The following is a 16,530-nucleotide window of genomic DNA, read 5'->3' as shown; positions in this document are numbered from 1 at the left end:
CACTGGCATACCATAGAAACAAAATTATCAGGGAGAATTATTAAACTCTTGGAGTTCCAGGATGTGGGGACAGTTGGCTACACAGAGTGGGCACAAACCTAGAGGGTATGGAATCCCTCTCTTCTTTAGCTCTTTGTCTGTATCAGTGAATTAGGATAAGAGAGAAATGGGTAAACAGCAATCACAGAGTTGTTCTTTTGTATCCATCTATACATCAAAGTCTCAGGCAAAGGACTGTCAAATTAGACCAATGTTTGCTTTATGTATTTAGGCTTATGGATATTTTAGTGCAAAACCTTCACTGACCAGTGTTATAGATGGGTAATGTGATGGCTGGCTCTCACAATTAAGGGATTAATATCATGCTTACGTTAAGAGAAGTTTCACTGATGTATAGTTACGTTATTGTGATTTGTTCTCCACATAGCCCCTTTCCCCTCCCCCTTGTGTTGTTGCCACTGGACAGCCATGGTAGCCTGGGCATTTGGGAGGAGGGCAGGCTTGTTACCAGGGGGCAGGGCATGGCAAACCTGACCTCCAACCAAGTGGCAAGAAAGCAGTCTGCTCCCATGGGCTGTGAAGAAGAGCTGCCTGGCAGACTCTGGGAGCCACCAGAGTTACCTGATGCAACCCCCAGGGGAATAAAAAGGGGAGCAGCCATTCTGACAGGGAGCATGTGGGGGTTTAGTTCCACTCTCCCAGTGCTGCTCTTTCACCTTATTCAGTCTTTTTGTTGCATTCTGTTAAGGTTTAATGAACCTTTGAAATTTTAAAAGCGAGTGTTGTTTCTCACACCAATCATCGGTGTGCATTAGTGAAAGCACCTGAGAATAAATTCTTTCAATGCCAAGTAATTTTAAACATAAGGAATGAAAGATATTCTGCAGAATGTCCATAGCCACTGAAATACATATTTTAGGGTTTGGTCCATTTCCACTTTTCACTGGCATTTTCTGTCAAGTACAAATTTGGGAGACATCATGACTAAAATATTTCTCAAAGTCTACATTTTGGTTTTTTGTTCAGCTTCATTGTGTACTCTCCAAAAGGTGGAAAAGGAAGGATGCATCCCAAGATTTTAATTTTCTTGTTTGCCTCAACCTTTAGGAATACAATGAACAATATATAACACATTAAAATTACAGTGGTCAGAGTACCTGTAAGATGAGGGTGGCTACAAATTAACACATATTTGATTTAAACACAAACCTGCAGAGCGTTTTCAAAGAACACTGAAGTAAGTTCCAGAAGTGCCTGTCGCTTTTCTAACATCATGATGAGGGCATCCCATGCATCCCCAAGGGTCTCTGCCATGGCATCATAAACCTGACTCTTTTCTTTGTTCTCCTCTGCCACCTTGTCTGCTTCATGCAGCAGGTCCCACACCTTGTCTTCCAAAGCCTGAGAAGGAAAGATACCAAAACAAACCAAATTTAAGAAATCTGTATACAAAGTCCAAAACACTGTGCTGATACTGGTATCAGGATATTTTTACAGTGGGTCTGTACAGGAGCCACAAACCTCCTACTCCTTCTTTATTTCCAGTTCCTAGTGATTGGAGTGCAGCTCTTTCTGTATGTTTTATAGCAAAGCTTCTGAATTTCATCTGCTCTTAAGAGGCAATAATTTTATAAAATTCACATACAAACAAGAGTTATTTATCATGTTATCTCTAATATTTACACTCCAATGTTTTTACATCTCCATAAACACAACTCTGTCTTCCTTAAAGTGGTAGCAGTGCAGATATTTTGATTCCTCTTTCATATGTCATCATATTACATTACTGGACATTAGAAGTTTTAGAAATTTGTGAGGTAATTTAATCATAAGTTTCTGATGACTACAGGGCAATCCAGACAAGTGTGGTTTGAACATAATAACATATTCTCCAAAAAACCACACCTAAATTATGTAATGTTTCAAGTTCAGGTTGCTGCATTGCTCAAGCTGGACAACAAATAATAATGCTCTATTGTCAAAATAATTCTTCTGTGTTCCATTCCTTTTATTAATCTCGCCACAAGGAAGATAACTGCTGATCCATTTCCAGCTTATGTTACAAATCTTTAGTGTGTCAGAAAAATTGATTAACATTTGTTCTGTGCTCTTCCCAACCCCCATCTTGGGTTTTATTATGAGCATGAATTAATAAAGCATCACTTTTTTTTTGTTATTAGAGGTGCTACCAAATTAATATGTAATGTGAATTTTTTATTAGGCAATTTAAAAGGCCACTCATATACTAGTGGATAAAAAGTTGATAAAGTGAATCACTCTAAGGGAAGTCTTTATGATGTTTCTTTCTTGATGAGACATAAAATTGTTACATGCACAACAACTCTGTAAAAGTAGTGGCACTCATTAATTATCCAACATGAGATATTATTAACATTCTAGGCTGGCTCTGTAAAATACAATAGGAATTAAATGAATATATGAGATATTGATAATCTCTTTACTAACTCAGCATCTTAATAACAATTAATGAGAAGCATTATAGTCATGACAATGCTGTTATTAAAACAAAAGAGGTAAAATATTCTCAGAATTTTACACCCAAACCCAAATTTTAACCCACTAGGTTAATTTTACCAAATTGATCAGAGCACTTTCACTGCTGTTCTGAATACACTGTAGAAAAGCAGGTGACATCTGAAGTAGTTCCACTTGGAATTTCTTGGCAAAGACTATCTTTTTAAATAGCTGACCATTTTATATTTTTAAATAAAACTAGGTATGCTTTTATCCTAATATTACATGTGCTTCAACATATTTATAAGACATTTCAAATGCTAAATCTTTCCTAACTACTCAAGATGAATGCTACACAAATGGTACCAGACCCAGAAGCATATTTTCTTCTTTTAGAAGCCCTTTTTCTGAGCAGGCTGTTAATTACCATTTATCCCTGACAAGTAGGCTCTGTTTTCTAGTAACTGATTAGCTGTGAGGCACAGCTAATCCCTAAAACACAGAGAAAACTGAGATAGTTTTCAAAGACTATCAGTCATGCTTCCTGCATCTTTTAAAATTCAGTTACTATGAGATTAATTCAAATCCAACCAAAGAAAATTAGAAGGTTAAAGCAAACCAACCTGCTGCATTTAATGAAATGCAAAAGTAGTGTGCATAAAGTTACAAAAAAAGAAAAAAAATTATGCAACTGTTCATGTGTAATAGTTTTTAATATTTAGAACTGATTAATGGAAGTTTTCAAATACAGACTTAATTTTTTCTTTAGCATGGATTGAATATGGTTCACTCATTTAAAATGCGTGTGTATTTGATTGCCTTCAAATAATAGTTCCTGTAATGCTACAAAAAAACCAATATAGTGTAACAAGCTGTCATGCTGTCTGTTTCCTCAGCAACAGAAAGAGTTACTTTTTGAGAAGACAGATTAAAAAAGAAATACAAATATTTACAGGAAACTACTCTTTGTCTGAGAAACAGTTCAATTGCCTAAGGTGGTCAGAGTGATACTAAGTTTTTATTGCCATGAGTTTAAAATTATGCTTCCCACAATTGTCAAAGCCACTAGTTACTGTGAATTTTTAAAAAATTATCCTCAACTATGTTTCTATATACTACATATGTGAATAGTTTGTTTTAAATGAAGTAGACTGAAATTTTCTACTTTTTATCTTTGAAATATAAGTGTTTTATCAACACAGTCAAGGAATAATTTGGGCAGGACTCTTCAGGTCATCTAACCCCTTTCTCTAGTTACTCAAGGACTTAGCCCATGAAGTCTTAAATATCCCTGACAATGGAAAATCCAGAGCTTTTCTGCACAACCTGTTCTAGAATTAATTGATTTTCATGGTCAAATTTTTCTTTCCCTAATATCCAATTGGTATTTCCTTCTTTCCAACTTGTGTCTCTTGATCTAGAGGCAAACTTAGTAAGAGAAAAAATATGCATTTCCATAAAAAAAAAAAAAAAAAAAAAAAAAGACTTATGAAAAACAAAATATTGCACAGAAATAATTTTAATGAAGAAGAAAAATTTTTATGAGGTTTTCATCTACTGAGTGAACTTAACAGAGCTTTCCACTAAAGACTTAAAATTATTTCAAACATTTTTGGAATCTCATGTTTCATTCCCTGTGAACAGAAAAAGGAAAAAAAATAGAAGACTTTGGACTCTGAGAAGCTGGAATGAAGCTAGACAATAAAAGGAATTCCCAGCATGTAGTCAAAAAGGAGCTCGTGCAAACATCCAACTTCTGCTGCCGTCAGTAAAACCAGGTCAGAAGAGCATTGCTCTAAAAACAAAGACCAATTTCAATTCCTATTAAATCTCTATGATAAGTCTAATTCTGCCCTAGCAGAAGAGCAGCTCTGGTAGCTTAAAGGGAGCAATGCTCTGGTCGAGAGGGACAGAGGGGATGCTGGCTGGCTGCAATGCCAGGCCTGCAGCAGGAATGCTTTGCTGCCTGGTGATGCAGCTGCTGCACAGCCACACCTCTCCCCCCACTCCTTCTCGGGGTACATTTGCCTCTGGTATTGTAACAAAGACAGAAAAGCATTTTAGGTAAGTTGTGTTGGATAGTACAGCTCTTGTATTAATTTGTTCACAGTCCATTATTTGGGTACTTTTCCTTCTGTTAAAAGAACAAGAAATGAGAGGGAGAAATGATCTTTTGCCTTTCCAGAGTTGCTGTACACTGACTACATAACTCGGAATTTTCAGAGGTGTGAACTACCCTCCCATTCTCTTAGCACTGAGATGCTGCTAAAATTAACCTTTAGTTGGTGCAAAAAGGCTGTGCTGAGATTATACAGCACAGTTGTTACCTTGAAAATAGAAAATAGTCATAAAGCTACTTCAAGACAAATATTATTTTGCTCATACAAATATTGAAAGTGATGAATGAGCTGAACTAACACTGAAGAAAAGATATTTATTACATTTTAACTTTTCCTCTTTTTTTTTTTTTTTGTTCAAATCGTTTGCGAAAAATCAGCTCTGGTTTGATATAAATGCAGATGATCTTTGCTGCTAATTGTACTGTTGGGCACCTCAACAACTAATTGCCAATAATTCAGAAAATATTAACAAATAATTTCTTCCATAACAAAATTACCGGAAAATAAGCATTTTGATAACATTTTTGCTTGAAATAACTGAAAGGCTTATTTAAAAGATATCAAACACAAAAAATGAGCGTATTATATGAGTGCTTTTTGAAGAATCTCATTTTCTAATTTTTTTTCTCTTGGCTATTAGCATATAAATTAATGTTTTGCAATTTATGCTTTGTGAATTAAAGTAAATAAAACAATTAGGAGCAATCCTCAGGTTCATGAGCCAAATTAATAGTGATGATGGTTTTAAACTTAAGTTTATGGGCTAGATTCACTGCATTTTTGTGGCTGTTCTGCCACAGTCTCTCTCATGATAAAAACCAGAACTTTGGAAGCAGGCCAAGAATGCCTCATGGGGAATTTTAACATTGTTATGGACACACGCACTCTCTCTTTCTTTCTTTTTTTTTTCCTCCAGATGATCCAGCAAGTTTTGATATTGAGAGACCCAAGCACTCAGAAATGTTATCTCCAAGTAGCACTTCTGTTGGAAATAACAGGATAATGGCAGAGGAACGTCTCTGCAAAGTGCAGTCTGTATCATTTCACCTCCTGGAAGTTTTGTCCCAGGTTTTATAGGTTTGATTCTTCTCATTTTTCTTTCTAAATTGTGAAGAATGAGACATCCAAATGTACATATACGTGTTTTCAGGACATATAAACCTGCTGAAAGTTACCTAAAGAAGGGTGAGTCAGATAGGGGGAAAGAGACTTGCATGAAATCTCAGAAGTTGATGGTTTCAACAACGCTGGTATGGTCTGATTCAGCAAAACAGAAACAGAATATATTAGCTTAGAACCAGGTGATATTAGATAAGACTACTGAGGGGAATTTTAGCTGGATGTAAACATTGTATGGATATTCTCTGTTTAGTCTCAGTTATAATCTTTCCTGTTCAACATTTATTCTTTCAGCTCTATTAATAATAACACATCTGTTTCCTAATCCATAAACATTTGAAGTGGGGCCCTTTTCGAAAGTTGTATTCTGCTTTTTATTTAAGTAGTAGGGTGTTCCCAATTCCTAAATTTAATGGAACAAATGTAAATAAGTAATTAATATGGTGGAGTATATTCTATCAGAGTAAAGTATTGGGGATATGTCTTTCCCTATGGCCCTGAAGATCACACACCAATTTTTTATCACTATAATTTGAACATTAAAAGAATTTTAAAAATGTTCTAGAAATTATTGTTTTCTCTTTCAACAAATCTATTCCAATTCCTGTTTAAAGTACCATCTGCCTTAATAAGTGTCCAACTGTTTGTTTGGGCTTTTTTAACCCAATTAGCATTGCCAAATCAAAACTGAAATACTGAGCTGGATTACATTCCTTTTCCTCTAGCACCACAAGTACTGTAAACTGATCACTGTGCCAGATTTTGTCCTTCCTTACACCTGTGAATCTTCAACATATTAAGCTGACAAAAGAAATTGGCCTGAATATTTGGATTATAACTTGCAATTAATATACTGGGATGAGAATAATGAAGTTAAAAAGCAAAGGGGTGATCAAAACCTGGAACAAGTTTGATAAAGAACATGGGATAATGCCAGAATGAACAACTATTCCATAAATTATCTTCAAAAAGTCAATAGGTTCATCTCTACTGATTCTGAAGATGTATTTAGTATGAATCATCTAACTCTTGCCTTAAGCAGAACTAGTTTAGTGATTGAATCATTACTCATTAAAGAGTTTTTCCCTGACCTGCACAGTAGTTTAATTTTGAATTGAGTTTGTCTAATCAGCAAAGTTGAGCATGTGCTTATCAAGTATGGGTATTTGTCGGGATTTATTTTCCTTTTTTTTTTTTGTAAAAATAAAAAATAAATGGAGAAACAATTGCCCATCTTCACACAGCTAAGGCATAATTCATTATCAAATACTAAGTGGAAAATAATTACTATAAACAATATTTAAAAACTGAGAATCCATCTTGGAAAAACTTTTTACGAGTGGATTTAGTGATCTTAGACTAAGTAATTACTGACAAGTGTTAACAGCTTACCATAGGTCACAAATGATCATAGCTGAAAAATGCACAGCCAGGAAGAATTACAACGTTGCAGTCCCTTATTAGCACAGCTCATACTATTGAGGAAAAAGTAGTCATTTTGAACTTAATTCTTTTACAGGCTATTCATTAATTAATTCCAAATTTTGCAAGGATCACAGGCATAAAACAGAAAATAATTGTATTTGTTCCCAATGTATTTGGATGAGAAGCATTCTTTAATATTTATGCATAATAAATTTTCTGCTATGATTTGACTTGTTAGTAAAATGTTATTTGAACTTTGTTTTTCTTACAAATATGGGAGTTTCTTTCAAAGATGGGAATTACTCTATTTTCTTTCCACCCTTCAAATTTTCACTAATTTGAAATTCAGGAGAAAAATAATCAGCTTCTTCCTGACATCTGTATGTAAGCACTCAGCTAATTCTGAATTGCTCAAACAGGATACAGGAACTTGTTCCAAGAACTCCCAAATATTGGATTAGTGACCATAAAGATGAGACACTTGCATACAAAAGGAAAGCAAAACCACCTCTCTAGGATTTGGGTATTTTGGTTGGTTTTGGGTGTTTGGTGGGTTTTTTCCATAATTCTATTCCTCATACTCTTCAAAATCCCCACAAAGCAGTGTATTGGCTACTTTCTCTACATATTCTATTGAATTACCTCACACTCACTGGGTATTTTTCATGACTGGGGAAGCACATAGTCATTGGTATTAAATCAAATCCTTGATCCTGTCCAAATCATGTTTGTTCTTTCAGATCTCATGTTTATGTAATCTCCCTAAAAGTTAAATAGATAAGTTACTATTCATAGCTTCAAAGATGTTAGAGTAATTTAGTTGTCTACATATATAAAGTCAAACTGCCCTATCAGAATATTAAAACAAAACTTCTTTTTAGGTGACTTCAGACTTCTCTCAGTGTCAAACATCCACATGTTTGACACAGTTCTTCCATGCAAGCCTGCCCAAATGCCACCATTCCTATAATCTGCTCAGGAATGCCAAAATCTGATTTTAGGGCTGTTACTTAACTAAAATATTTCTAGATTAAGACAAACTGTTTTAATCTTACAATATCATCCCCAATGCAATTTACATCAATTAAGATTCAATTAAAGTATTTGTGGAATATTTACTTCAGGCTTACAAAGGCTGAACATATTTTTTTCTCTGTGGAGTTTAACCTGATCACCATACAGCAATAGGAGGCACAGGCAGCTACATCAGCTGTTGGACCTGAACTGTAAAGATCTGAGGAATTTTTTATGGTCTTATCACACCTTACCTTCAGCTTGGACAGGAGGAATTCATGATCTTGAAGTAGTTTTTTAGTCTCATCTTGATTGCTGCCAATTTCTAATATATTTGGTGTTGATTCAGCTAGCTGAAGCTTCACCCATTTTCCACACTGTAATAAGGAAATAATTACAGCTTTCAGAACACAAGGTTTCCTTCATTTATTTACTCACACAGACTCTCAGCTCACACATACTTTCCATGGTCCTAGGAGCACAGGGACCATACACACAGCAGAGTCACAGAGAATACAGTATAAACTTCATTTGAAAAAGGTAACAAAATCCCAGACTAGTGTTTTCCAGAAGGTGTTCCAAATATCGATTTTTCCCATGAAGAGTAAAATTATCACAATGAAACAAAATGTTTTCTCTGACTCATCTCCCCTTCCAGCTGAAGATGACACAGATAGTTGAGTGAATTTGCTGGGTGAGTGGGGCAAGCAGAAGTAACAAATATATTACAGCAGATGCAAAACCCATGGACTCAGATCCTATTTCTACCACATCGGTCCAACGTAGCTCTGTACTGAATACATGGAAGAAGACATTGCACAAGTAGCAGCAGGGACACTTAGCAGCCTTTGGAACAGGAGCCAAAGGACCCTGTTAAGGACCGAAGCTGTGTTGTCACTGGAAGCTAGCATGGTTCCACACCACAGGGAGGAAAAGTGAATGACTTCACCCTCAGCTTGAGTCTCCTTGCAGTGAAATTACTCCCCTGCAATAGCAGACCACCTCACAGGAAGGGTGAAAACTGACCACAAAAAATCCTTCCCACAACTGAGGTAAGCCATCCTGAATAATCACCTAAATTAGGTGACAACTCAACTCATTATCACCTTGTTCTGCGTTACAAGCTAATGGCTGAGGCTAGCACATATTCCAGGCTGCCTGGAGAACGAAAAATCAAACTGCCAATAAATTCCAGCTGGGATTCATTGCTAGCATCCAGATTTATTCCCAATGTTGAATTTTATGCTAACTGAAGGTGTGGGCTCACAAAACAGGCCTTTCAGTACTGATAAGCACAACTGTCTGCACACAAGGGCTTTACTGAGACATGTGGGACTGTGGATTCACAGCTTTCAAAAATATTAAGTTTATTATTAATATTAATTATTATAATATAATTATTATAATATTATTATGTAATATTAAATTATTAAGTTTTTTCCCCACAGAAAATACCTCATCTGTGGAGTTTATAGAGTCACTTGTGGTGTAAAGTTATTGCTGAATACAAGTTAAAATAACTCATGGAGGCTTAACTACAATCATCGTGCTTTAAACACATTTTAATGCCATTCTTCATTTAACCCTTTTTAAAAAGTAAGAGGAATTTCTTCCCTCTAAGACCCTACATATTTTCACCAAGTTATTTATCCTACTTGAAAAAAAAAAAATGCCAGCAACCCAAAAGCCACCAGGAGTAATTGTGAACAGAAACAAGTGTTAACTTCCAAGAAAAGTTTGTTAGGTATTGACTCATCAGATGGCCTTGTGTTATCATTTTATGCTAGCTACTCCTACCCAGAATACCTGGAAGGAGTGTTAATCAGGGAGCAGCAGAAAGACAAGAGCAGACATGCCAGCAGTTGCTGCCTTACCTTGAGCACAGCTATAACAATGCTGGCATCCCCAGCCTGCACAGCAACCGAACTGACTGTGGTTGTAGAAGGCTTCTGCTCCGAGCTGGCTTCATCTGACATGGTGTTTCACAGAGGGACTGCTCACATCAGAGCAGACTCCAGACTCTCTCTCAGGGTCCACTGCTCATTTCAGACAGCACCAGAGTCGCCTGGATTCATTCAGGGAAACTGCTCAGCTAACACTGATTAGTCTGCCAAAAGGAAAGAACAGGAGGTTAAAAATAGACAACTCCACTGAGTTTATCATTCTTGAGAGAGATTTGACACACCCCTAGTTTGGTAGCATTAAGCTGCCTGTTCTTTTTTGTCACAATCTGAAGTGTGAAGGGTTTCTTCCATGGACATCACCTGACACCAGCTAACCAAATCAAAAAGAGTTCTCAAATTGAAACAGCTAAAAAAAAATTACCACTGATTCTATACTGACAAACCCAGTGCTACCAGGTTTCAAACATGCAACTACCTAATCTACATTTTCACATTATACCAGTAAAATACTTTCTCGCTTACTAGTTACTGAATATGTATGTTCAACATGATTCTCCCGCTGAATCAGAGTCTTTAAACAGGATAAGGATGTGTATATAAGTCAAATTCTAAATCAAAACAGGGGATTTTAAATCCAAAAACACTTAAAGGTATAGTGGCCATAACAATCAGAGAAGGAACCCAAGTACCTTGAACTCTTAAGGAATATTTGATTCCTAAGATTATGACAAATTACCTGCTTTTCAATTTAATCTTAAATTGTTTCTAGAGTCTTCATTTTGTTCTGAAGGAGCACAAGACCTCTCTAAAAGCTGCTTAAACACTGCTAAAGTTTTTCATTTACTATGGGGAATTATTAGACACGTTTAGATTACAATATTGGTCTGACATATTTATTTTCTTGCCATTAGTCCAAAGCATGCCACAAGTAGCCCACACTATGTGAGAGCAGCTGCTGGGTTTCCTTGCACAGAACAGCTGAGAAAGTGACACTGGTGTTTAGGCTCTGGAAAAACAATTCCACCCAAGAAAATACATGCATAAGTCTCCCCTAAAGCATCTGCTTGTTTGATTTGTTTAAAAATATGTAACAATTAAATACATTTTTATATAAATTAGATTTCTAATTGCATACAAGGACATGCACACCTGCAATGGAACCAAGATCTGGAAGCAAATTCTAAAATAGTTTGGATTAGAAGAAACTTAAGGTAGTTACAGGAAATTTCACTTTATGTATCAAGGTGGGATTTTTCTTTTTTGTTCATTCACTTCTTCCCCCTTCAATTATCAGCAGACTATAATCTTAATCTGAGCACCACCTTCAAACCATAGGTTTCAAACAGGATAAGAAGAAGCCCTTTATTGTGGTTTGTGCTGAACAAAATGGGCTTGGAAAAGCAAAATCCATCCCTTCTGCCAAAACACAACCATGAACCCTCAAGCTGCCAACCAAGGAACAAATATCACACAGTTTTCTGAAACTCTTTCCAAGACCTAAAGAGGCCCAGGGACCCTGCCACTGAAATAACAGACAAATCTCCTTAGGACTTGTATATGTTCCTGTAATAAGTATGGAAGAACAAAAATTTGATATTTAATCCTAACACAAAACCTGGAAGACAGAATTCCTAAATAAAACTTCAAAACTGAAATATGAGAGAGACCTATTTTGGTTTGGCCGGAAGAAAGACCCATTCTACAAAACCTGCTAAGTATTCCAGCTTCCAAAAAAATATTCCAGAAGACAAGCAACCTGGGTTTTTTATCCTGCAGGCAGGACTGCACTTGGAGGACAAACAGCGCTTGGCTGTTGGAAAAACTAATTAGGAAAAAACAGCTAAACCTCTTTTTACTCTTACAAAAAGAGTTGCAAACCAATTTTGGTATTATGTCCTTGAGTTTTTGTTCTCTCAGAAGAGCATTCTAAGTGTATTTTTTCATGGCACAAGTTGGGCCAATCCATCATCTCCCTGGGGTAGCCAGACATAAGAGCTGTTTTTCACTCAAGTTAAATGAGGTATCATTTTTCATAGTGCTGACAGCTGGAAATAAAGGAAAAATGCCTCACTCAAGAAGTTGACTATAAACAAATTTGGCAACAACCAAGACAAGTGATTCAGAACGTATGATAACAAATGCATGGATATTGTATTTATTCATTTTATGCTAAGCATAGAAGATAGAGACAGGGGAACATCAGAGTAGTGACAGCAAAAAGTTATCAAGGAATCAAAACATATCTTAGAACTGGGAGAAATGTCTTAGACCCTGGGAGAAAAATATAAGGATTTTGGCATTGCATGATGAGCAGTTTCAGCTGTGTCCAAGGGAACAAAATTTAACAAGCATGCCTTTCTCTCTCTTGTTTACTTATCTGTCTGTTCCTCTGTCTGAAACAAACAAAACTCCTGGTAGCAGCCAGAAAAAGGCGGGCTATTTGTGTCAGGAGAGAGAAATATTTTCCTTTTGCTACTGCTGTGTGAAAGAGAGTAAGAATGACAAGAAGAAAGGAACATTCACCAGCTGTCCACAGGAAACAAGAAAACTGAACAAAGGAACAAAGGAACCAATCTGACGAAAGCAGAAAAAAAGATCAAGTCTCTCTATTGTAAATAATGCCATGTATTATCTGGAACAACTGTCCACAAAAAAGGATTTGAGAGGTAATGATAAAATTCACTTCATTTTCAACCCTTAGGTTTTTCTCATGTGTAGCAAGCAAAGCATGCTAATCACAGTTTTGGTAGCAATACAGAGAAAAAGGGTCTGATTTCTTGGAGATGAGTTTCTTTCTGTTGAGAGCTTTTGAGCTATTAGTGCACTATGAAAATGCCTCCAGGAAAGACAAAGTTCACTCCCTGCAGCCTCAAAGACTCAAGGTCCTTCACTCTGACTGGTTTCTAAATGTAGAGGGTCTCCTCTTTCTTCCTTGTCTCACTCCTGGGAGAACAGGCATACACAACCAAGAAGGGGAGGAAGCATCCCTCAGACATCTGGGCTTCATGAGGCTTGCAAAAAGGTGCTTCCAATAAACACTGCTTCCACAGCCCCGCCTGAAGCAGGGACAAAGACATCAGTCCTCTCCAAGACTGTGCTCGTTGCTTTGTACTGGTTCCTATGGTCTCACCTTTCAAGTAGGGACCAGTTCCAGGTATCATCAGGAATGAGGGCATGAAAGCAAGCAGTCTTGCAAGTCCCTCAGTCTCATAAAACAGCCATGGAGCTCACATCAAGGGTGAGTGTTGAGCAAAAGGTATGTTTTCCTCCAGGGAAGAGGTTCCTTTTTACCATACACTGGTTGAATATGTTTCTAGGGTGACAAACTGGTTGAAATTCTAACCTAGTATTCCTAAAACCCCAAACCAAGAATGATAGGAACCATCCTGGCAGCAGTCAGGGGGCAAAGGTGGGATAGAGAGGTGCCTGCTCCCAGAGGTCAGGCTGTACATGGATGGCCTGTGGGGAACAGCAGCTTGGAACATCGTCTGTTTCTTAACACTGAGATGGAAGGAAGTTTTCTTGCAGAGAGCTGCCCTGGAGAGAAGGATGACAGAAAACAGAAGGGAACCACGGCACTTGCAGACATTCCTCTTTTACTGAGGGCCAGAAAGACAGGACAAAGAGTGGCTGAGCACAAACAAACTTCCTGCATCCAGAGGCAGGGGAAGGACCAGCATGAGCTACTCCACAGCCCCAGCAGGGCTCCCAGCCAGGAGCGATGGGCACCCACCCAGGCCTGGCTGCCCCACAGCAGTGAGGGGTCACTGCTGCCAAGTTCTGGAGGCAGGACAGGAGCTGTGAGCAGGGCAGGAGGGAGAGAAAGGGTTAATGACATTAACTTTAGGTAGGTAAGAGCTGCAGCACAGGCAGAAGGCATTTCCCTGTCAGTTGAGAGCCCAGGAACTTAAAGTGGCTCTAAAGTAGCCCAGGAAGGATCCTGGGTCCCAAAAGGATGTTGTCCTGTCCTTGCCACCATGGAAAGAGAAAGAATAGAAGTCCCAGTTAAGGGTAGGAAATGGCTGTGAAAAGGTGCCCAAGGATTTGAGAACCTGCTTCTCTCCAGCAAAAAGTTTCAAGAGCACAGTCTGTGTAGCCTGGAGTATTGTTTCAGTTCCAGAAACAACAGTTCCAGATTAATTTTATTTTAAAACATCTAATTATAGTGAAGAACTATATTCTTGTATATTCCCATTCTTCCTGTGCATCACCTTAACAAAAACCTTTCTACTCTTTCTCCTTCATCACCTGTCCTGAAGACACTTCACACCACACTGAGAAATCAGCAAGAAAAGAAAAAGCTTCCCAAAAAGCACCATCACACAAAACAGAGAAAATACCAAAAGGAAAGTTATCCCTGTCATACTGAACATCTCTGTGAGAGAAAAGAAAGCAACACTGCAAACTGTAAAACCAGCAGTATAGCAGAGATCAAGAAACCAGCAAACAGCTTAACACTGCTAATTCAGTGCAATGGTAAGAGCAAAAATCACTATTTGTTTGCTTCCAAGGACAACAACATTTAAAAAAACCCATACAGTAAACAGACATGGGGAGCAATGACAGCTGAAACATTTCAGTCATCAATTTATCATGTTCTGCTCTTTCATCCTGAAGCTTGCTCTTCCCTGTATCCCTTTTTATGGATCTTAGAGGATTTCCACAAAGTACACATGCTACTTGTACCTAGAACCTGTAAATAATAAATAGTACCTAAATCTCTATTATTTGTTGAATGATAGAAAAGATCCAGCAAATTTAACTAGGGTTAAATGTCACTTCAGCCTCCAAATTAATTTTAAGAAAGCTCATATAACCTTTAAATGTACAGCTGCAGACTGTAAATGTTATATAAACAAACACCAATCTTCCTAGCATCTGTTATTTAAAAAATTGTCTTCCAGTTCTTTATTAGTCTTATACACAAGATAAAGAGGTATGCAGCACATAGGGACTGCTTCTTACATATATTTATCAGGCTTGAATTCTAGAAGAAGGTATAACCATCCTGTTTTCAGAAATACAGAAATAATAATAATAATAAATAAACAACAACTAAATTTGGCAGTAATGTGCTTATCTAATCTGCTTTCTTCATATCTTGTTATCTTAGAATATGATTCAAGATGGACAGCACAAAAAACTGAGGTGTTGGATTCTCTGCTTAAAGAATCCCTACAGCAAAACAAATTTCTTACTCTGAGAATGGATTAACACATTAGTGCTTTCAGAAAGAAGTTCCTTTCCTTGTTAAAACTAATCCCATGCAAAAAAAAGTTCTTCAGATTCTTGACTTGCAGATAACTTTGAGGTGGTTTCATACAATGATAAACTGAAGGAAGAAGATAAAAAGCACTTTGAGGAAAGGAAAAGAGAGAGGAGCATGGGCCCCTGCAGTAATTCTGAAGCCATTGACAGCTCTGAGTGATTAACATCTGTATCTCAAAGTCAAACAATCTGAACAGATTTCTCCAAATTGAAACACATTAGTTACTTGCTATTATATATTTTAGCAAGTTTAATTTGATTTTGCTATCACAGACAATAAAAAATACAAGTTGGATTTACACCTTTCCTTAAAGTGACAGCTAGAGAAAAGACAAGAAAGAAGTGACTTGATGACTATTCGAGTGTAAATACAATGGCAAAATATAGACTGTGAAAATTTTAACTTTTGAATGGGGTGAGAGAAATCAAACAAAACAGAAAACAGTTCACAAGTGTGAATTGCAAAGGGATCATATCTTATTCTCTCTCACATTCCAGGTGAAGACATCAGCACATCCTCTTCAGTTTGCTGCAGAAATGGCAGGGAGGCTCTCCAGTTCCCTCGGAATCAGCCGGAGAACAGACTTACCCCACCAGCGCCCCTGGAGAAGCTCAGCATTTCTGTCTCACTGGGTGTTGTCCAAAACAAAAGCTGCACAGCCTCCGGAGCTCTGCCCTGGAGAACACACAAGTGGAGCCGTTCTAGCAGCTCACAGGTGGCACACACACAGCTCAGCCCAGCTGAAAGGCTGGCACCAAAGACGGTGGCCCGGGATATTCAGCTCTGTCAGGAGGGTGAAGAGACATCAGAGGGTTCATTAGTCCGGTGCTCAGGCTCCAGCAGCAGCAGCAAGAGTTTATTACACGGGATTACTATGTTCCCTTGCCCATGCATGTAAGGAAAGCCAACAGGACTTTTGTTACTAAATTCCTTGGGAGCATTTGAAATTCCTTCCTGATGTGGTGTGTTAGCACAGTGGAGTATGCACTCTGCACCAAATATAGATGTGAGACAGGCTACTCTCTCTCTGTAAAGAAGGAAGATTAAGATACAGATTGGTAATCTACATCAAACTCTCAGGGTAGCTACAAACTACAACTACTAATAAGATAATTTATTATGGTGGCACTTTGGCCCCATGTCTCTATTTTCTATGTTGAACTTGCATTTACATTTCAGTTGTATGAAAAGACTATTTTAGTTT

General features: G+C 37.5%; 1 protein-coding gene across 4 annotated transcripts in view; it reads right to left on the bottom strand.

The window, feature by feature from the left end:
* CCDC141 (coiled-coil domain containing 141) overlaps positions 1-16,217 on the bottom strand; it is a 62,016-nt gene extending 45,799 nt beyond the window's left edge. For 2 of the 4 annotated variants that reach the window (XM_019007559.1, XM_019007560.1), the window contains exons 1-4: positions 15,817-16,205; positions 10,028-10,260; positions 8,408-8,530; positions 1,210-1,401 (exon numbers count right to left, since the gene is read on the bottom strand). In XM_019007559.1, the coding sequence (XP_018863104.1) occupies positions 1,210-1,401; positions 8,408-8,530; positions 10,028-10,129 (417 nt within the window). In that variant the 5' untranslated portion in view covers positions 10,130-10,260; positions 15,817-16,205. Of the gene's footprint in view, positions 1-1,209; positions 1,402-8,407; positions 8,531-10,027; positions 10,261-15,816 lie in introns of all 4 variants that reach the window. The other 2 variants (XM_033516133.1, XM_015635561.2) reach the window with 2 other exon arrangements.
* Positions 16,218-16,530: the final 313 nt, after the last annotated feature.

This window comes from Parus major, chromosome 7, assembly GCF_001522545.3.
Source record: "Parus major isolate Abel chromosome 7, Parus_major1.1, whole genome shotgun sequence".
NCBI classification, from domain to species: Eukaryota; Metazoa; Chordata; class Aves; order Passeriformes; family Paridae; genus Parus; species Parus major.
The sequence above is the reverse complement of the archived record's forward strand: the minus strand, read 5'-3'. Positions and strand labels throughout refer to the sequence as shown.